Source organism: Lissotriton helveticus, chromosome 3_1 (assembly GCF_964261635.1).
Source record: "Lissotriton helveticus chromosome 3_1, aLisHel1.1, whole genome shotgun sequence".
Lineage (NCBI taxonomy): Eukaryota > Metazoa > Chordata > Amphibia > Caudata > Salamandridae > Lissotriton > Lissotriton helveticus.
This window is the reverse complement of record NC_136061.1, coordinates 50,146,777-50,168,658: the sequence shown is the minus strand read 5'-3', so window position 1 is coordinate 50,168,658 and position 21,882 is coordinate 50,146,777. Positions and strand designations below refer to the sequence as shown.

At 44.7% G+C, this 21,882-nt stretch overlaps 1 protein-coding gene across 1 annotated transcript in view; it reads right to left on the bottom strand.

Annotated features, from left to right (window-relative positions):
* Positions 1 to 21,882, bottom strand: part of CFAP65 (cilia and flagella associated protein 65) — a 621,863-nt gene that overhangs the window by 322,499 nt on the left and 277,482 nt on the right. Inside the window, exon 15 of the mRNA XM_078679214.1 lies at positions 2,412 to 2,564. Within this exon, the coding sequence (XP_078535340.1) occupies positions 2,412 to 2,564 (153 nt within the window). The remainder of the gene's footprint in view (positions 1 to 2,411; positions 2,565 to 21,882) is intronic.

The following is a 21,882-nucleotide window of genomic DNA, read 5'->3' as shown; positions in this document are numbered from 1 at the left end:
GTGAGCTGCATGAGAGGTATGGGCTCTTCCTCGTCAAGGAGCAGAACTGGATGAGGGGACTAGGGCTGATCAATAGATGGATCTGGGTGAGAGGCCTAACTGAACCATTGGACAATGCGGACTATGTATATGATCAAGGGGAGGGAAAAGTGGATAGGGAAGCGGGGGGACGGGTGTGCTGCTCGACATTGACATGCTTGATGTTTATTTTCATGATGATAAAAGCACCTTGCAACCTCCTAGAGGCAAATCCTATAATTCTTTCTTGTCCATCCACAACTTGAGTCAACACTGCTCCTAGTCCCTCGCTACTAGCATCAGTAGTCAAGTAAGTTTTCGCCATCACTTCAAAATGACCTAGACAAGGAGCTCCTGTAGTACTTTCTTTGATTTTTTGAAATGCACTCTCATACGCACTATTCCATTCAAATACCACATTCTTTTTCATCAACAATCACAGTGGCTCCACTATTTCAGTGAAGTTCTTCACATATTTTGAACAATATTCGGCTAGCCCAAGGAAGGACTTAAGTTGATCTTTATTTTCAGGACAAGGTGCATCACTTATTCCCTTGACAATACTTTGTTTGGGTTGTATACCTTCACTTGATATCTCATGTCCCAAATAAGTAACACTTTTCTTTCTAAATTGACATTTTTCTCACTTAACAGTTAATCCAAATTGATCCAAACGTCCCATCACTTCTTCCAGCAACTCATCATGATGAGATTCCTTCTTCCCAGCTATCATGATATCATCCTGGAAATACCAGACATTTTTTAAACCATCACAAATGTGTTTCATCACTCACTGAAAAACTGCTGACACAGATGCCAGTCGTAATGGCATTCATAGATAACAGAATGCACCTAATGGAGTGACAAAGGATGTCAAGTGCCTGGAGTCTGTGCAAATTGATTCGGTGATACGCTGCTGATATGTCAACAACTGTAAATACTTTCCCTCTAGACATAGCTGACAACATTTCAGAAATATTAGGAAGCAGTTGTCTGTCAGCCCAAATATTCCTATTGAGGTCTCTTAAAACCTGTACTATTTTGCAAATGGGGGTTCGGCAGGCCTAGCACTATCAAACATCTCCTAGTATCATCATGCAGCTCAACCCCTAGTATACTTTGAAGGGTCCCAAAGAGAGACAGGATACATTTAGAAGCAGGACTTCTGGGCTGGGCACCCTCAGACTTGGCACGGCTCCCTAAGTTCTTCTGGCCACAGGTGGAGTATTTCTTGGACGTCCTCTGACCAACATTAGTGACATGGGAAAAAGTGGTGAGAACATTAGCTCTGACATCTTTCCCATCTCATTTACACCACTATGTTTCAATCCTGAATTTTCCCAGAGGTTAAACTGAGGACAATTACTTTCACATTCTTCACTGGGCTTTAAGACCTTACTTACTTGGTTCAAAAAGCTTCTCCCGACATACACTTCCAAAAGGGGTTTATTATCTTAACATATAAACCACCCAATCTGAGTTGGGTTCAAAACAGAAAAACATGGGGTGAGATCCTGGGTAAGGATCTTTCTGTACACAAATGGCAGGAGCTTTGAGATGGTATACAGAACAGAGAAGCACTGTGTACACACACGGCTCTATGGCATAAAATGCCCATGAAAACCAAGAGCATGCACACTGAGTATGAGCAATGCTTGCAAGAAGATGGCCAAGATGGGGACAATCGGAAAGTATTGTGGTCATGACCACTGCTAAGTTTCTCCTGGAAATAAATACTAAGACGTACATAGGGCATCCTGCTAAGATATGGTGAATGCAAGCAACTAGCAATGTATAAGTACCCATGATTCTAAAGGAATGGAACGTTGTCATTTCTAGCTTGAATTCATGCTCAGATGGTTTGTTAAGATGCAGGGTTCAGTTTCTTTGTGTGCATCTCTCAAATTTTGAGCCTGTATATTTGTACGTTATTTTACTGCCTTTCCCTTATGTTACTTTTTTATGTTTTTCATTAGATTTAATTGGCTTTTTTATTCATTTTTTTTACATTTTCAACATTAGGTACAACTGAGCCACTAGCTTATATGGCGCTTCCTCCACTGGGTTATATTTCAATATTTTAAGGACTACTAGCATCCAGCCTCTGACCCTGAAAACATTTGTAGCACTGGCATGGCAACAGAGATCACCATGTATGCTCCAGATTTACCATGCCCTAAGTGACTCACCCCCACATGCCCATGTCAGTGGTACTGAGGTTGGTCAGGGCAATCAAGTGAAAAAACTGCTAATTTCTTTGATGGCAAAAGAAAAGTTTCATGCACATAATCAGTCGTTGCCCTCTATGTAACTTGTTTAAAATGTTACTAGCCTACTTTAGTAATGGTGGGCAGTAAGCCCTCAGAAAACTGTACAGTGTCCATGATACTTACCAAGATGGTACCTGTGGTGCCCGTTCCAATAACACGAAGGTAGTAGTGCGTTTTCCTCTCGGTTTCGAACTCCTCCTGTAATACTGAGGCATACACAGTGGCTTTGGCAAAATACTGGATCTCTTCCCGTGGAACAAAATGCCAGGTTTGAGACTGAAATAATACACAAAACAGGACATTTTACAAAGGAGGCGTGCAATACTCGTTTAATTTTCATTTGAAGTGGCAGATGTCATATCCAGAACTACAGAGACTACACCCCATTCAGCTCCAAAGAAACATCTGAAGCTGCAGATTCCTCACAAAAATAAGCAAAGATGTATCACTCTTTTAAGGAAGAGATTGCCAAGCCCTATTCAGTGTTATTGAAGACTCTCTGCTGATAATTGATATAGGAAGCTCCCTAAGTGCCTGGGAAGGGATTGAACAAAGGAAACTTTTATAGGCTGCACATTAGTAAGAAATTGTTTCAATGAGCTACTGTGTAAAATGAAGAAAGATGAGGATAGTGAAGGATAACTGGGGGTTATGGAGCTGTGTAGAGTTAAAACAGGAAACTATTGCACGGCTCACCCACACATCTTTGGAAAAGAAAGGGCTTCTTAACAGCACCACAGCTGTTAATTGACCAGGAGAGATGGCATGGAAACTGTACAACCCACTCCTGCACAAAATGCATCACTGCATATGTTCGAGCCACTAAAATTACATGACAGGGTAAAGCCATTCTTTTCTCAATAATCTTTAAATCCATTCCTGCATTAAAGGCATTACTGCTTATAGCCAACCAAGAGGTGGCCGGACAGTTATAACCATTCCACACACTTTGAAAGGTTCAACCCACTCCTGCATATGTTGAAAGGAAACACTACTTACCTGTAATCGTATTTCTCTGGAAAGGGAATGTAGGAAAGTAGGATCTGCTTTTATGGTTACCACCACTTTTTGACTGGTGCTATGCAATTTCTGACTAGTTGACTGGGAAACTGGTAATCAGAACCCCGGTCTCTGTGCTTTCCCCCCTAAATTGGTTATGGTGAGTACTTAGGTACATCCCAGATTGGACACTGGTGTACCCTTATCAGTCCCTAGTATATGGTACTGAGGTACCCAGGGCATAGGTACACCAAGGGTCCCCCATGGGCTGAAGCATGTATTATGCCACCTGTGGGAGACCACTCAAACTGTAGCTACAGACCTGCCATTGCAGCCTGTGCAAGTTGGTGCTAGCACCACTTACGAAATATATAGGTTTCCCTATATCTAAAGTCACTGTACTTAAAACCTATGAGTCACCCCTAAAGCAGACCTTTCAATACTGAAGACAGGGTGTTGGGTTCTAAGTATGAGGGTGCCCTTGCATGAGCAGGACACCCCTGCAACCATCGCAGTCCATTTTCCTGGATTGTAAGTGCATCAGCCATTATGATACATACAGTGGCCATGCGTCATTACGCGATGACCATCTCTAAACTGGCTGTAACGAACCCTCTGTCATGTTTGGTATCAAACATGGTGGAATCATACCCTTACACCGTAAAGGGTGTGGGGGTATGATTCCATGCACTGTAAAGCTCCTCAGGGAGGCCCGCAGTGCTCCCTGTACCAGTCTTCTGACCCGGACAGCACAACATGGATGTTGCCGAGCAGAAATGTGATTATGCCCTCCTGCTGCTGAGCCAGCTCAAGCAGGGGAAGGCAGAACAATAGGTATCCTGTCACAGGGAGGTGTATACAAGGCCTTCAACAATTAGGTATAAATTTTATAAAGGATATGGAAGCCTTGGGGCTACGAACACTCAATGGAAGATTTTCAACAGACTCACCACCGGCATGGTCCTACTACACCCACAGTACTAAATCCCGCATAGATTATACTATGGTATCACTAAATATCTTTGGCAACTGTACATCATACCATCTAAAGCAAGTCTTGGAGAGTGATCATTGTCAGCAAATCATTACCACAACATTCAAAAATAAAAATCACCAAATCTATTTAACAACTGAAGGTCAAATTGGAACCACTAATTATAAAAAGTTAACTTGGAAAACAGAATCTCGAAACAACCAACTGACAAGTGATCTGGCATTAAAACGGCTACAGGAATGCAGCGAAGAGGCACCATTTGCATCAGTAATCGAACAATGGGCCAGTTTCACTGCCAGACTGCCTACTAGTAAAGGTAATTCCAATATCATTAGAGATGGCCAAATGACTCAGGTAATAAAGAGGGTAACCAATATCAATCTCACACGCGCAGTGCAGAAAATGAAACGAACCAGAAATAGATTAAGGAAAGAGCTGACTAAATTTCCAGATAAAGAAGAAACTAGAACTGCCCTGAAAGTGGCAAACAAAAATCTAAAGAAGATAATATGGAATGAAAAAACTGAGGCCAATAACGCTCTTTGGACTCGTATATTTTATGCTAGTAACCTAGGAAATTCGAGGGAGTTCTGGAAGATGGTTAATACCCTAAATAGGCCAGATAAAACAATAGTCTCATCAGTATTGACTGAAACAGAATGGGTACATTTTTTAAGCCATCATCTAAATCCCCATCCAGCAGTACAGGCAATTGAAGACCATAGCCCATGGAATGAAACTGCAATAACAAATCAAGAACCAGTCATGGAGATAACACAGGAGCAGATTGTTAAACTAATAAAGAAGCAGAAAAATGGAGCACCAGGACCGAACGGGATACCCTTTTCTATATACAAAGACGATCCGGAAATATGGGCCGAAGTACTTGTAAAGGTCTTTAAAGAAATAGTTACTAAAGGGGAGATACCTGAAAGCTGGAGAGGCTCCTTAATATCCCCAATTTTTAAAAAAGGAGACTGGGCGCTTCCTGAAAACTACCGTTTAATAACGCTACAGGACACTGATGCAAAACTTTTTGCAGCCTATCTGCTAACAATCTTATCTGACTTGGTGAAAAAGTATAACATCCTCCCGCCAAACCAAACCGGCTTCATTAAAGGACTTGGTACTACCTCTAATATCCTGGCACTATCTATTTTAATGGAAAAGGCAATCTTAAAGGGCGAATCACTGTTTCTATGTTTTGTTGATTTTAAATCAGCTTTTGACTGTGTCAACCGAGATCTTTTATGGAAAAAGTTGCAAGCACAAGGGATTCCTCAGCCTTTAATATACCTGATCAGTCTCCTGTATACAAAAACTTGGGCCAAAGTTCGTATTGGGAATGGCAGATCATTAACTAAGGAAATACCAACTCTTGGCGGCGTGAAGCAAGGCTGCGTATTGGCACCTTTATTATTTAATCTGTTTTTAACTGATCTAACTGAAACACTGAATAAGATAAATGCCCATCCACCGAAACTTGCAGATAAGCACATATCAAATTTGCTATATGCAGATGATGTTATTCTTTTAAGTAGAACAAAGGTAGGCTTGCAAAGGTTAATTACACGTATACAGGAGTACGCAATAAAAAATAAAATGGTAATAAATGAATCCAAATCTAAAGTTATGGTTGTCTCAAAAAATCTAAGAAGGAAATACAATATGAAATGGTTCTTAGGTAAGGAAAAATTGGAGCAAACAAAAACCTATAGATACCTAGGACTGGTTTTTGATGACAATGGTAGCTTTAAACCCCAGATATTGGACATCACCCGGAAGGCGAACTCCCTAACAGGTGCATTTGGTATGATAAAAAAATCCACCAGTAACTTAACCTACCAGCCGCTACTCAAGGTCATATCTGCAAAATTGCTACCCTCCCTAACCTACGGCAGCGAAGCATTGAACGGAAAGGACGCAATAACAATAAACAAAGAAATCTCGAAAACTTTTCGATCTCTTTTCTGTTTACCAAAAAATGCCTCACAATCCCAAATTAGACTAGAATTTGGCTTGAATAACCAACTACATGCTCGGATGGGTAACACAATTAAAGTATGGTATAGGGTAAAAAATGACAAGGACAATTTAATCTCGGAGCTTTTATGGAAAGAAGTAGAGGGCAATAATAAACTATCTGTTTGGAAGTATCTCGAGAAGGCTTTGGATGAATTTGGGCTGAAGGAGATTTGGATGACCACTATTCCTCAGGAATCTTTCAAAAAAATTGTAAATAAGACAATTGATATCCTATCTATAATAAGTGACAAAGAGTCCCTGGTCAAAAGGAAACATGCTTGGTCTATAATAAATAGTTATAAAAAAAAGAGTCCGCAACAATATTTGAATACAGCTTGGACCTGGAAATATAAAAATATATTCATGAAAGCCCGGTTCGGAATCCTGCCTGGAGAATCTCATGCACTGCCATGGAAAAAGCTTGAAAACAACATATCATGTCGGCTGTGTAATACAGGAGAAGAAAATATCATACATCTATTATGCCTCTGCCCAGAACTAAAAAATGAAAGATTAACACTTTTAAAAAGGCACTTTAACAAAAGATCAATAAGGACATGTAGACAAGCACTAATCCAGTGTCTTTGCTTGGAAGATATATATATTAACTCTGCCCTCTCAAAATTTTTAACAAGTGCATGGAGAAAACTGGAATTTTTAAAACATTAACTATTATACTGTTTATATTTCTGAAATTTTAACATTATGAAATGATTGCTTATTTTTAAAATTACCGCCCTTTTACTGTATTCTAATTGAAATGTTATATTGTGTATTCGTTTTTGGTAAAGATTTTAAATAATCAATCAATAAAACATTTATCACTTTATCACCTCCCAGACAGGGTTTAGTATATTGGGGACGGGTGGGAGCGCTTGCCAGCGCCACTCAGTCTGCTTGAGGGCACATTTGGTGCCCTCCTTGCACAGTCAAGTGCAAACCGGATCAGGGAGCCATTGGCTCCCACTCTGGTGAGTTACTGGACAAAAGACATGGGAGTATCCACCCCACTGTGTCTGACCCCTCCCTGCGAATCGTCCCAACACTTTTCTAAGGGTACGTAAGGGCTTACCTGAAGGTGGTGTCCCTAGATTTGTTGTGGGAAAAGATTCATTTCAAAACACCACTTCTTCTTCAACCATCTGGGCACTCTGAACTTCGCTGGACTTCGCTCTGGGCATCACGACTGCAACTGGGAAGACTCCTGCTGCTCCTGGTCTTGTCGTCCTGCTCGTCTACTGCAATGTCCATGCCTGTGCTTCATACAGGAAACTTCCAAGGCCTGAGGGCATCCAAGACACCTGAAGGAATTTCCCTTTAAGTGAAGGAGTCACTTCCCTTCATATGCTGGCACCACAACTAAGCTGATCAGTATGCTGATCCTGGGCTCCCACGGATTCGGAAAGGCTCAGCAACACACGTGGTGATTCTTCACTTCTCTCGAGGCCTACCCTGTCCACTCACCAAGTCTGAGGCCAGTATCCCTTGTCGGAGCAGCAGGAACTGAACCTCTGTGCACCGCATGGACTTGCCGTTGCAAAGGCTTGTTGGCTTCCTTCCATCAAGATCTGCAGGTTCCAAGTAGCGCAAACCTCAAGCATCACCTGTGACTAAGATCGTCATCCTCACTGTATCACTTGCATCGTGGGCCTGCTTCTTTGGTAAGCTTCTCAAGGTCCTCTTGTGACTCCAGTGCCTCCCGCCTGTGGATCCCCTTGAGCGATTTCTTTGATTTCAGTGGGTTCCCCGGATTGCTCGAGACTTGCATTGACTCCACGGCTAGTGGTGAGTCACCTGGACCTTGCTGGTCCCGACACTGCACCTTCTTTGCTTTCCATGTTGTTTGCAGTTGCCCAGGCTTGTTGGTGCTCCCGACGGACACCGACCCCTCAACTCTCGACATACATTGTGGGACAGCTCGTGAACGGCTCCTGGTCTTCCACAGCATCGCCTGGTCCGCACAGCTGCAGCTTCAAGGTCATCGTCGCCTCTCAACATCGGTAGGCATTTGTCTTCCCTGCCTGCTGGTCACTTCTGACGTGTCCTTATACACACAGATACCACAAGAACAGGCATTAGAAACCTTGGAACTGTTTCTAAATCAAAGAGATCAACCCAGTAGAGTCCCTACAGATTTTATCATGAGACTAGCAAAGTTTGCCTTACAGAAAAATTACTTTGAATTTGATACAGAATTTTTCTTTCAAATCAAAGGGGTAGCCATGGGCTGCCCCTTCGCACTGGAGCTAGCCGTTCTATTTATGGGGCTTTATGAGAACCACTTTATTTACAATAACAACCCGTACGCAGAGCATATAACAAAATACATGTGTTATATTGATGATGTTTTCTTTTTATGGTCTGAATCATATGATAAACTAAATGAATTCATAACATGGTTGAATATGAGCACTGAAGACATCAAATTCAGCCACATTGCAAGCAACAAATCAATTAACTTTCTAGATGTCCAAGTTTACGCTATGGAAGACACACTAGGGACAACTTTATTCCGAAAACCAACGGATAGGAATAAAGCCTTGCACTACACAAGCCACCACCCAAGAAGCCTTAAGCAGAATCTGCCATTTGGACAGTTTTTAAGAATAAGGAGAAATTGTTCAAACAGAGATGAGTATTTTTCACATGCTAATGCATTGCTAGACCGGCTACTCCTTAGAGGATACCCCAAAAAACTGCTTAAGCATTCATTAAAAAGAGCTTGGTGGGTCCCAAGAGAAACATTGTTAAAAAAGAAAACACGTGAGGAACAAAAACGGATTGTATGTGTCACCACCTTCAACCCCAATACACACAAACTACGTAAGATTGTAATGCAGAATTGGCATTTAATTAAAGATTTACATTGTGAACTGCAAGAACCACCCTTGTTTGCTTACAAAAAAGAAAAAAGTGTGGCAAACCATATTGTGAGAGCAGCCCTACCCCGAGAACCCAAATCAACACTAAGAGGCATGCTGGGATTACCTCCAATAGTGGGACACCACAAGTGCGGCAATTGCACCTGCTGTACATCAACAGAGGAATGGTCGGTGTTCACTTTCGAGAGAATATATTGGAAACACTTAACCTTCACGAACTGTCTGACTAAGAACATAGTGTATGGGATTTGGTGCCCATGTCCAAAATTGTACATAGGGAAGACTACCCGGGAGGCAAGACAAAGAATAACCAAACATAAATCAAGGATAAGACGTCAGGTCCCCAACGCACCATTAGTACAACATTGGGTTGCTCATGGACATAAAGAAGACGAACTTCGATGGACGATCATTTCGAAGATTGAAAAGGATGCACGCGGCGGTAATTTAGAATTAAAACTGTCACAGCGTGAGGCTTTCTTGATTATGAAATGTAATACTGCCACCACAGGGCTAAACGAGATTTCAGAAATATTCCGAGGGAATCAATAATAGAGAACCCAATAGATGCAAACAACTGCGTGTGTACAGTTTTTCTTGACTCATTGTCACGAACTGGAAGATGTTTTATCTGAACCTGTTTACTTCACACTACAAGGACCATAATGCCATTTTCCAGGAAAGACATCGCAACTGGATATGGACTTACTATCCTTCTACCTAAACATGCCTCCAGGACCATTTCATGCCAAACTACAAGGCCCATGATGCATTGTTCCATGCAAAATATCCAAATGGGGCGTTGACTGATTGCCCCACAAGGATCATATCCCGTCGATTCAACACGAACTCAGAGCCTGTTTATCCCGCCGGTTTTTATTAAGTTCAACACAAACACGAGCCAAATTCCCCCTCAATTTGTCTTCCATCAGTAAAATGAGCACTTCCCTTTTAAAAGGCACGAGGTCACATGACCAGAAATGAAGCCGAGCGAAAAAGCTTCGACTGGAGACGCCGCATCCTGGAGAGACACCAAGTGAGTGACATATTTCCAACTAGCAGAGGTTTGCTTGTATCAGCCGGATAGCAAGATACAGCAAAGACGTACAAACACGAGACCGCGATATAACGAGTCCTTTATCTCTACGCTTTCAGGTACTAGCGCATTCACTGCAGCCTTAAAAACTGAGTCTCCACTAAAATACAGACCGGACCGGGAAGTGCCCAGGGTTAACGTTTGTCAGCGCCCACACCGGGTAAGTGACAAAAGCCCGGCTTAAGCCCTTAACACTTTGGATTCTTTTGTAAAAAAGCCTGCCCAGACGACTGACCCCATTTTCCATCACTTTTGCAGACACTCCAAGCGATTTTCTCAGCTTGCGAGGTGAGTGAGCGAATGTGTACATGTTTGTTTTGATTTGGATGTTTGGAGGCACCTTGGAATGGCATGTTACATGTGGGTTTACCGTTTATGTTACAGTGTCCATATAATCGTGAATCACACCAGTCCTGTGAGACGTTTTCTGAGAGGATTCTCAAGGTATGTGGATTCAAGCCGATTGGTGGCTGCTCTAGTTAGTTGTTGTCTGACTTGTTAGAAGAGTCTACCTAATTGGTCATTATTCTTTATGTTGTAGAAACTGTACTGATCCTGAGGAGAACCCCAAAAGTTAGGGAGTTCGAAACGTGTCGATCATTTACGGCCAATGGTCAACAGAATTAATAGATGGGCAAAATTGGATTAAGACTGAATATAAACATTCTAACTGCTTGAATTTTTGTAAATCTGGAATTCATTTCTTGTTTTCAAATTTTCTCAAATGTAAACATTTTGTGTTGACATTGACCTATACCTCATATGTATCATTTTGTTCTTTATATTTTTTTGTTGAAATTTTTCATGTTTGTGATTATGAATTGAGTGACTTAAGTGCGAAAGATTTGTGTGGGTGTGTTTCATATTTCAGAATTTGTTTTGTATATGGTGTTTGTAAATTTTTTATAAAGTTGTATATTTTGTATAATTAAATCTGTAGATGCACAGAAATGTCTTTTAAAAAATGAAAAAGCTTTCTGATTGAAAAAAATGATTATAATAAATAAGGATTAAAAAATAAGAACAGACTGCTATGTTTAATTCATAGCTGTTTTTTTAGGTAAAAAAGAAAAAATCTTTTTCCAGTACTGGCAGTTGTATTGCTTTGTGGTCACTTCTGAGTGGCATGGACTCTGTCTCCTCTGCTTACAGGTACTTCTCGACGTGAATCCATCTTTGGGTTCCACAGGACACATTCACCTTTTCCAGCAGCGGCATCTTCCTGAAGTCCTCGACTGAGTTTGACTGCGGTTTCCGACGCCACTTCAGACCTCTCTACCCGGCTTCCCTGGTGCAGGTATCCTGGTTACAAGGGTATCCATGGGTGGGGTGGCTCTCCAACCTTCTGTCTTCCATGGGGTTTCTTCAGGGTCCACTGGGAAGGATCCCTCTTCTTTAAAATTGCAACCGCGACTTACCCGTTGATTCGTATCGAGCCCACAGTCGTGCTCCCACTCAGCACAGGGCCTCCGTGTGGTCCCTGGTTACTTCCCTTGGGTGGTTCCTTGGTTCCCCTGCACTTCTACGTCTTCTGGGTATAGTATTGATTCAAGTCGTGGTTCGCACACACCACTATTTTAGTATATGGTTTGGTCTACCCCCGGTGACCACTGTATATTTGTGCTACTAATCTGTTTCTATTGAAAAGTATTGTGTGCATTGTGTATATCTCCGACTAGGAGATATGTGTATGTGTCAGTGAGTGCCTTATAATAAACACATATTTTTTTAAACACTGAGTGGTTCTTTTTCACTTAATCTATACCTATAACATTATGTTCTGGTAAAACAAGCTGCTTTACACTCCGTCTGAACTAAGCCTGAAGGCTGCTTTCCACAGCTACCACTTAGAGAGCTTTCTAAGGTTATCTAAGACCACTAAAAGCACCATAAGGGTTGTCTGGATTAGTGTAGGGTGCCCACTTACATAAGTGTGCAGCAGATACTAAGCCAGCTTCTCACAGGGAATTCACTCTAAATTCATAAACAGTAGAACATCTTCAGACAAGTACACGATCCCGGGAACACCATTTTGAAAACAATTTTTATAAAGGAAACATGCCTAAGGAAGGCACAATTTTTCCCATTTTAGGGGGTTTTAAAAAACAACCTCAAATTTGCCAAATTAAAACTACAATGCATTTGACAGAAAGCTCTTCTGCTCCAGACCCTTTTAAAAACCCAATGAGAAGGGAAAATGTAGCCTCTAATAGAATGTGCACACACTGTGCTAACTGATAATGTACCTTTAAGAATTCCAGACGCTCTACCAAGTAGTGCAGAGTCAGAGAGATAGTTTGAATTGAAGGAAATTTAATGGAAAGATCAGTGTTGCAATGCCCAAACTAATAAGATAACCGGAGGCGGGGAGGATTTCGATAGATTCAGAGAAAATAACCATAAGAAACAAAAGGTTTACAGGTATGTAACTTTTCCTTTTCTGTCATGGAATTCTCTTCTATATCCATTAATATTAGAATAAAAGAATAAGCTGAATTACACTCAACAGTGGTGGAGGGTTCCTAGGGAGAAGGCAAAGAGACAAATAGTATATAAACAAATAAACTGCACAGGGTGGCACGGCCTATCAAAGTGTCAGTTCTGCAGTCAATACAGTAATGTCTGGAAAGTGTATGCACAATTTCCAGGCTGCAAAAAAAATGAGAACATTACAAATCAGTGCACCAGTAGCTGTTTTCTACATGTAAAATGAGCCTTAGGCTTTCTTAGAAGGGGTCTATTAGCCATTTCAGAACAGGTGAATCTGCCACAAAATATCCATCTACATATGTTTTCTTTAGATTAAGCCAAACTATTGAAGATTTCCACCTGTTTCTAAATGGAGGTTTGGTTTGTCTAACAGCTGTGGTCGTAACCAGGCAGCACTACAGACCCCTTTTTTATATAAGGCATGGCAAGATTTTTCTGCTGGCTATGTTTGAGCCAGAAAAAAAGTTGGGAGAGGGATTGCTTGTCAACAGGGGCGGCTCCCCCATGTGGGCGGAGGAATGTCACCCCACTGCTTTCTCGCAGTGCGAAAAGCAGAAACATAAAATGGTATTATAAATACAATTTTATGTTTCTGCTTCTCGCACTGCGAGAAAGCAGAAGGGTTTGGTTTGGGGCGGGCGGTCCTGCTCTAGGGCAGGGGAGGAGTGGCTTGCCCATTATTGTGGGCGCTGACTGTTTGGTCAGCCAGCTGGGGCCGACCAAACCAGTCCTGCACACTCTCCCTTTTCCCCCATGTAGGCTGCATGCAGCCTAGATGGAGAAAATGGCCTCCCATAGACGCCTGTGTGGTGAGCGTCCCAACCAATCACAACGATGCCATTGCAGCTTTGTGATTGACTTAGGGGACGGGAGGGAGGCTGCCTGCTTCCTCTTCCAGACCCAGGAGTAAACCCCTCCCTCCCCGTGCAAACCCCCCTCCTTCCTTCAAGACCACTTGGCAGTACCTCGTGACCACTCGGCGTCCCTCACGACCACTCGGCAGTCCCTCGTGACCACTCACAAGCCTCACCACCCCGCATCTATACCCCCCACCCATTAGACATGCCGGCAGCGACGGCTTGACTGATACGAAACCCCCCCAAAAAAACAATGGGTAGGATGGAATGTGAAGAAAACCTTGTTAAGTTGGAAAACTATATTGTTCTTCCGAACACAGAGCTTGAGGTGCACTAATCCATCTAGATGATGTTACAGGAACAAGGAAAGCCACTTTGCACGAAATGTGTTGTAGGTCTGCTGTGTGCATGGTTTCAAAGGGGGTAGATTAGATAGGAAAGTACACTGGTAAGTTCCAAGGTAGGGAAGGTCTCCACACAGGGGAAAACATTTCCGCAGACTCATAAAAAAAACTTTAGTCACAGTGTAGAAAACCCAACACTCTATATAGTGCACCACAATGGGGTACACTGTGGATATAGGTTGAACGAACAAGTTACTTACCTTCGGTAATGCTTTTTCTGGTAGATACAGTATCTGCCTGTGGATTCCTCACATTGTGAATATCCCCTGCGCAGCAGGCAATCGGAAACTTTTGTAGCTCTCCACGCCGGCGAGGTCATAGATGACGTCACAGAGGGTACGACTCCGCTCATGACCCCGCTGACGTCACTGGATCCATAACAGGACCTCGTCAGCGTGATGACATCAGTTCCGCCCTTTTTTCCGTGCCCCCGAGGCACACGGAGGGACCGACATAAATAGGCACAGTATACATGGTACATAACCTTCAGACCCACACACATAGTGTGAAATCAATGCAATAAGCAAGAACAATTAAACACTTCCATTGAAAGTTATAAATATAACGTATACACTTAGTAGATATAGAAGAGTAGACAACGGGGAGGCGGGTGGGCATGTGAGGAATCCACAGGCAGATACTGTATCCACCTGAAAAAGCGTTACCGAAGGTAAGTAACTTGTTTTTCTGATGGATACATCTGCCAGTGGATTCCTCACCTTGTGAATCCAAGCAGTAATGCTTGGCGAAAGTGTGGAGAAAAGCCCAAGTTGCCGCCCTGCAAATAGCCTCTACAGGAACACACCTAGACAAAGCAGATGTAGAAGACTTTGCTCTAGTAGAGTGAGCTCTTATACCCTCTGGAGGTTCCTTACAAGCCAGGGCGTAGCAGATCTTAATGCATAAAATGATTCATCTTGAAAGTGTGCGTTTGTGCACCGTTCTTCCTTTCTTACAGCCAGCAAATCCAACAAAAAGCTGGTCGTCCACACGATAGTCCTTAGTCCTATCAAGGTAGAAGCTCACCGCCCTCATAGGGTCCAGACGGTGAAGCCGCTCCTCCTCCGTGGAAGGGTGAGGGGGAGGATAAAATGTAGGGAGGGTAATGGACTGCCCCAGATGGAAAGGAGTTACCAACTTAGGCAGAAAAGCAGCCCTGGTCCTGAGTACCATTCTTTCAGCATGAATGGTCAAGAATGGGGGTTTCGAACTAAGAGCTTGAAGCTCACTTACCCTCCTTGCCGAGGTAATTGCTACAAGAAAAACAGTCTTAAAAGACAGAAGTTTCATGGGACACTTGTGCAAAGGTTCAAAGGGTGAACCCATCAAGTATGTCAATACAAGATTTAAGTCCCATTGAGGCACAATAAAAGGAGTAGGAGGAAATTTGTTGGTAAGACCCTTAATGAAACGTAGCACAATAGGAGATTTAAACAAGGACGGCTGGTCCGACAAACAAAGGAATGCCGACAAGGCCGATAAATATCCTTTTACAGTTGCCACAGCAAAACCATGCTGGGCCAAAGAAAGAGCAAATTGAAGTATATCGGACAAACGGGCCCTTAAGGGGTCAATAGATTTCTCTCCACATCAGGAAACAAATTTGGACCACCTATAAGAATAAATTGACTTGGTGGAAAGTTGGCTGTCTGAAAGAATAACATCCACCACATCAGGCGGGAGAGAAAAATAATTCAGGTTGCCCCGTTCAATCTCCAGGCATGAAGGTGTAAGCTCTGGAGGTGGGGGTGTAGAACCTGCCCCTCCATCTGAGAGAGGAGGTAGGCCCTGAGAGGGAGACAGAGTGGCGGGCACGAGGAGAGGTGGCGAAGATCTGTGTACCACACACTTCTTGACCAATCCGGGGCGACTAATCTGACTTGGGCCCGGTCTTGGCGAATCTTTCTCAGAACCCGAGGAATCAAGGGTATGGGAGGAAACGCGTAAAGGAGTAGAGAGCTCCAACTCAACCGAAACGTGTCCCCCGACGCTCCCTGCATCGGATACTGGAGACTGCAGAATGACGGGCAGTGAGCGTTCTCTTGAGTGGCAAACAGATCCACCCGAGGAGTTCCCCACGTCCGAAAGAGGTGACAAACCACCTCTGGATGATGCCTCCACTCGTGGTCTGCCGAGAACTGCCGACTGAGACTGTCTGTATGCACGTTCAGAACTCCGGCCAGATGATTTGCCATTAGACAAATCTGATGGTCCTGAACCCAGGACCAGAGATGCAGAGCCTCTCTGCAGAGCCACTGCGACCCTACTCCACCCTGTTTGTTGACATACCACATCGAGGTAGTGTTGTCCATCAGGACTTGAACCGACTGACCGCGAAGGGAAGGGAGGAAGGCCTTGAGCGCCAGACCTATCGCCCGCAATTCCAGAAGATTGATATGAAGTAACCTTTCTTCTGGAAACCAAAGACCCTTGATCTCCAGATCCCCCAGATGAGCACCCCACCCTAGAGAGGATGCATCCGTTATCACTGTGGCCACTGATGGAAGCAGATGAAAGGACTTTCCTTGGGACAGATTGCCTTCCACACCCCACCAAGACAGATCCACCGCAGCTTCTCTGGAGATCCTGATCGACTCCCTGAGATCTCCTTTGTGCTGATACCACTGCCTGCGGAGGCACCACTGGAGTACCCTCATGTGCCAGCGTGCATGGTTGACCAACAGAATGAAGGAAGCAAACAGACCGAGCAGAAAAAGGACCTTCAGGACTGGAACGACCGCTCCATTGTAAAACAAAGGAATCATTTCCTGAATGTCGAGAATCCTTTGGGGTGGAGGGAATGCTCGACAAACAGTAGTGTCCAGTACTGCCCCTATAAATAGGTTGCACTGTGAGGGCAACAGGTGAGATTTGGGCTCATTTATCGAAAACCCCAACTTGTACAACAACTGGGTTGTCTCCTGCAGATGACGACACACCTTCTCCGGAGACTCCGCTTTGATCAGCCAGTCGTCCACATAGGAGAAAACATGAATCCCCGCCCTCCTGAGATGGGCTGCCACCACTGCCATCACCTTGGTGAAGACTTGAGGTGCAGTAGTAAGTCCAAACGGGAGAACCGCAAACTGATAGTGTTGCGAGCCCACCGTGAAACGGAGATACTTCCTGTGCGACTTCAGGATGGGAATATGAAAATACGCATTCTGCAAGTCGATCGACACCATCCAATCTTCTTCCAGCAGCGCCTGAAGGACCTGCGCAAGTGTGAGCATCTTGAACTTTTCTTGCTTCAGAAAAAGATTCAAGATCCTGAGATCCAGGATTGGACGTAATCTGCCATCCTTCTTGGGAATCAGGAAGTACCGGGAGTAGCATCCCTGACCCCTTTCCTGCTCTGGAACCACCTCTATCGCACTTTTTTTCAGCAAGGTCAGAACTTCCTCCTGTAGGAGAAGGAGATGTTCTTCCAAGCAAGAACCTTGGCAAGGAGGATAATTTGGAGGGAATTACCGAAAGAGTAGAGCATACCCATTCTCTACAAGATTGAGAACCCATAGGTCCATAGTGACCGATTCCCAATCCTGCAGAAAATGAGTAAGCTGACCCCCTACAGGACCAACATGTTCCGGAATGGGGAATCTAGGGCTGCTTTGCTGCGGGAATAGGAGGGGAGGTAGAGGAAGAGGAAGAGGAGGAGGAGGGTTGACGACCTCGTGGACGGCCTCTACTTTTTCCCCTATACGACTTGTACAGTCTATTTTGTTGTTGTTGTTGCTGCTGCTGACGAGGCTGTCCATATGAACGAAAGGATGGTTTTCCAAATCCTCTGTACCTACGAAAGGAGCTTCTAGTTTGAGTCTGCAAGCCAAGTGATTTTGCTGTGGCCTTGCGATCTTTAAATCTTTTAAGAGCAGCGTCTGCTTTCTTACCAAAGAGACCAGAACCATCAAATGGTAAGTCCAACAGAGTAGCTTGCACATCTGTTGAAAAGTCTGTAGACTTCAACAAAGCACCCCTTCTTGTTGCCACTGCAGAACCCATAATCCTTGCCACCGAGTCAGCTGTATCGACTCCACTTTGAATTACTTGACGTGCAGCAGCCTGGGTATCGTTCAAAACTTCCTGAAAGTTCTTCCTGTCTTCCTCAAACAGTTTAGGCAGCAACTGCTTAAAGGAGTCCATCAAGGCATGGATGTACCTTCCCATCAAGCAGGTAGCATTCATAGATTTCAACGCCATGCTTGCAGAGGAAAACATCTTTTTGGCAGACTGGTCAATCCGTTTAGATTCCCTGTCAGCTGGAACTTGAGGGAAAGCTCCCGAAGACCTTTTTGAGCGTACTGCCTGAACCACTAGACTCTCAGGTAAAGGGGGAGCAGTTAAAAACTCCAGATCGTTAGGAGCCACCCTATATCTCCGTGCTATAGACCTGGGGACAAAGGTTTCCTCCAAACCTCTAGCACAGTTTCAAGAATTGCCTCATTGAAAGGAAAGAGAGGCTCAACAACTGAGGATGGCGAATGTAATACCTCTGTCAATAAATTAGACTTGAACTCAGTGGTAGGGAGTGTAATGTCCAATAATTCAGCAGCCTTTCTTACAACCACATGATAGGGGGCTACATCCTTTGATGGAGCATCTGAACCAGGAGAAAACTCCCATTCAGGGGAAATGTCAAGGCCACCGGCATCCCTTAATTCAGCAAAGTAGTCCTCTGAATCAGGTAGCTCACCTTCTTCCACTTTCTGTCGATAACGTTCCTCTTCTAATACTCTTTGGGCCTCCCTCCTGGAGCGAATCATTGGCACAGGCGTCAACGGATCCATAACCGACTCTGTCGGATTCGGGACTGGTGTCGAACACGGCTCCGACGGCGCTGCTTGCGCCGAACGAGGCCAAACAGGCGGCGCCGGTGAAGATTGGAACGGTGCCGGAGCTCTCGGTGCCGGGAAATTCCAAGACGGCGCCATCGGAAGAAAGGGCATAAAAGGGGCCTGGACATAGGCCTGAGGAACACCCAAATTGAAAGCTAATGGACCCATGGGACCCGCAGGTGCACCAGAGGGGTACATTGCCCTTGCAAAGACACCATACATGGCATTAAGGTAATGCGATGGGTCTTGACCTGGAGCTGGGAATGGAGGATAAACTCCCGGTACTGCCTCCGAAGCCGGTGTTCCTGGAGTCGGGCCAGTCGGCGCCGATAATGGAACTTCCTCTGGCTGCCCCTGATCTTCCTGTCCAGGTTGAACTTCACTCGGATCCGGAGAATGGACCGAATCCGGAGATGGAGCCGGCGTCGGTGATCGACGCGGAGAGAGTTCGGGTGAAACTACATTCCCTGGAGAACCCGGATTCAACAGTGAAGGAGAGACATGATCCTTTCTGTGACGTCGAGGAGAGGTCGATCTCGGCGCCGGCTCTTTATCAGAACGATGTCTTGAAGAGTGCTTCTTCTTCTCATGTCTCTTCGACTTCGAGTGTCCCGACGTCGTCTTCGAGCCTTCTTCGTGCCCGATCTGGACTCGGAAGGAGACCTCGACCTTGATCTTTTCTTACTTGCTTTCTTATCCTTCTTCATCTTGGCCATAAAGAGTTTCGCCTTCCTTTCTCTCAATGCCTTCGGGTTCATCTTCCTGCAGCACGGACATCCATCGATGTCGTGATCGGAAGACAAGCACCACACACAATCTTCATGCGGGTCAGTGATGGACATCTGCTTACCGCACTCCCTGCAGGGCTTAAAACCAGATTTTCTCCCAGACATTGTCGAAAGAATCAAGAGGAACAGATGAAACCGTTGGCGTCGACGGCGTGGAAAAAAGGGAACTGACGTCATCACGCCGACGAGGTCCTGTTATGAATCCAGTGACATCAGCGGGGTCGCGATCGGAGTCGTACCTTCTGTGACGTCGTCCATGACCTCGCCGGCGTGGAGAGCTACAAAAGTTTCCGATTGGGTGCGGTGCAGAGGATATTCACAAGGTGAGGAATCCACTGGCAGATGTATCCATCAGAAAGACCCTTATTGTCAGAGGCAAAAGCAGATAATACTAATGCTCTATTTTGTGGTAGTGTGGGCGAGCAGTTAGACTTATCAAAGGGAAGTGCCAAGAATGTGTTGTACACACCAAGGCAATAAATGAAGCACCCACCCAAAGAATGAAGTGGATACCAAATTAGAAAAATGATACTTCCTTTTATATAAATATTTAGATCAAGAACTTCGGATACAAGGTAAATACTTTTGGCAATACGATAAATCATAGTAAAATGCAATAATCACAGTTGTGCGCAATTACAAACAAAACATTTCCTATAGAAGGAAAAAGGCAAGTGGAAAAAGCAATGCAGTACACTTATTGTGTGGTACCCTATTTAGAAATCAGAAAGTCAGGGCCTAGGTCCAAACTTGGGAGTGTCCCGGGTTTCTCAGGAAGCAGGGAAAAAAGGGACTAGGTAGCTGGTGCGCTACGAACCCAGGGGGCCACCTGTAAAGGCAAAGCAAAAAGGGACTTTTAAGAAAGTCCGAGGGCTCTCAATGGAGAGTGGGGTTGCAAGGGCTCTGGGGCCGTGGGAGCACAGCTGGTTTGAAGATGCTCCGGCTGGGCTGGGTGCAGATGTGCAGCTGGGAAAAGGCAGGCAGAGTTGGACCTCGCGGTCAGAGGTTGGCACCTTGCAGCGACGATTCTGGAGCTGCTGGGCCTCTGCTGAGGTGGGTCTCTGGAGGCCTGAAGTCACTCTTTGGGGGCTGGTTAGCTGTAGAGTTGTAGTCTGCATTGACTCGGCTTTGTAGGTTTTTGAAGAAGGGGGTCTGGTACCCCAGGTATTGGTGTCTTCCAGCTCTTGTGGGTTCTAGGGCCTCAAGACTTGGTGCAAAGGCTGAGCTGACCCTACAGAGCAGGCATAACTTCGGACGACACTTAGGGATATTGAGCGGGCTGGGGAGCTGGACGACGCTGGGTGGGACTTTGCTGTTTTTGGTGCCTGCGGCTGCAAGGAGATAGTAACTCTCTTGAGGGAGTTCCTTGGCAATTTTCAAAGTGGTAGTGACTCCTCGGGGTTTGTGGAGGCCACACAGTGATGAGACGAGTTGAAGGATGGCAATTGTCAAGCTCTATGGCGGTTGGCAGGATTGTGCATCCAATGTCCACCACGAGGTCTGCAGTTCTCGGTCCAACAGCGTTTCTTCGTTCATCTTCTTCTTGTCAACGTGGAATCTAAGTTCAGGGTCTGGGGATGCCACCTAAATTTTAAATGTAGAAGTGTTTACAAGGGAGTGACAGGAAGTGGCCAAATGGCCCCTTAGCTGGGGTGTCTACACCCCCTATTATGCCAAACTCATGTGGGAGGGGGAGATAGCCCTACCCTGATTGGATAAGTCACACCATCTTCAAGATGAAGGGCACTGAAAAATATGCTACACCTAGCCTCTAACACCTGAGGAGTGTAGTTGGCAGAGGGGGCACAACTCCTATTCTTACTATGTTTTCTCGCCTAAAGGGGTGAGGACAGGAGAGGGGGCATAGTACTCCTTCTATTTGGAGAGGCTGAGGTTGAGTTACAAAGGTGGCAAGGCCTTTAAAGCTTCCCACCACAGATGGCTCTTCCTGACCTGGGGGAAGGTGTGAACACCTCTGCCCAGGACAGGCTTTGTTCTCGACCTCTGAGCTCGCTAGTGCTCACCGCATGAGGTCAGAACTCTGTCTGGTTGCGAAAGGCTGGCTTACACCAGTTGATGACCACACTAAGGGTTGGTATGTTTTCAGAAGATTCTTCTTAGGGGTTCTCTGTGTGTAAATTGTAATAAATCTGACTGTGGAATCAGTGCAGGATTATTAAGATAAGATGTTTTGTACCAAACATCCCATAATACAGTGAAGCCA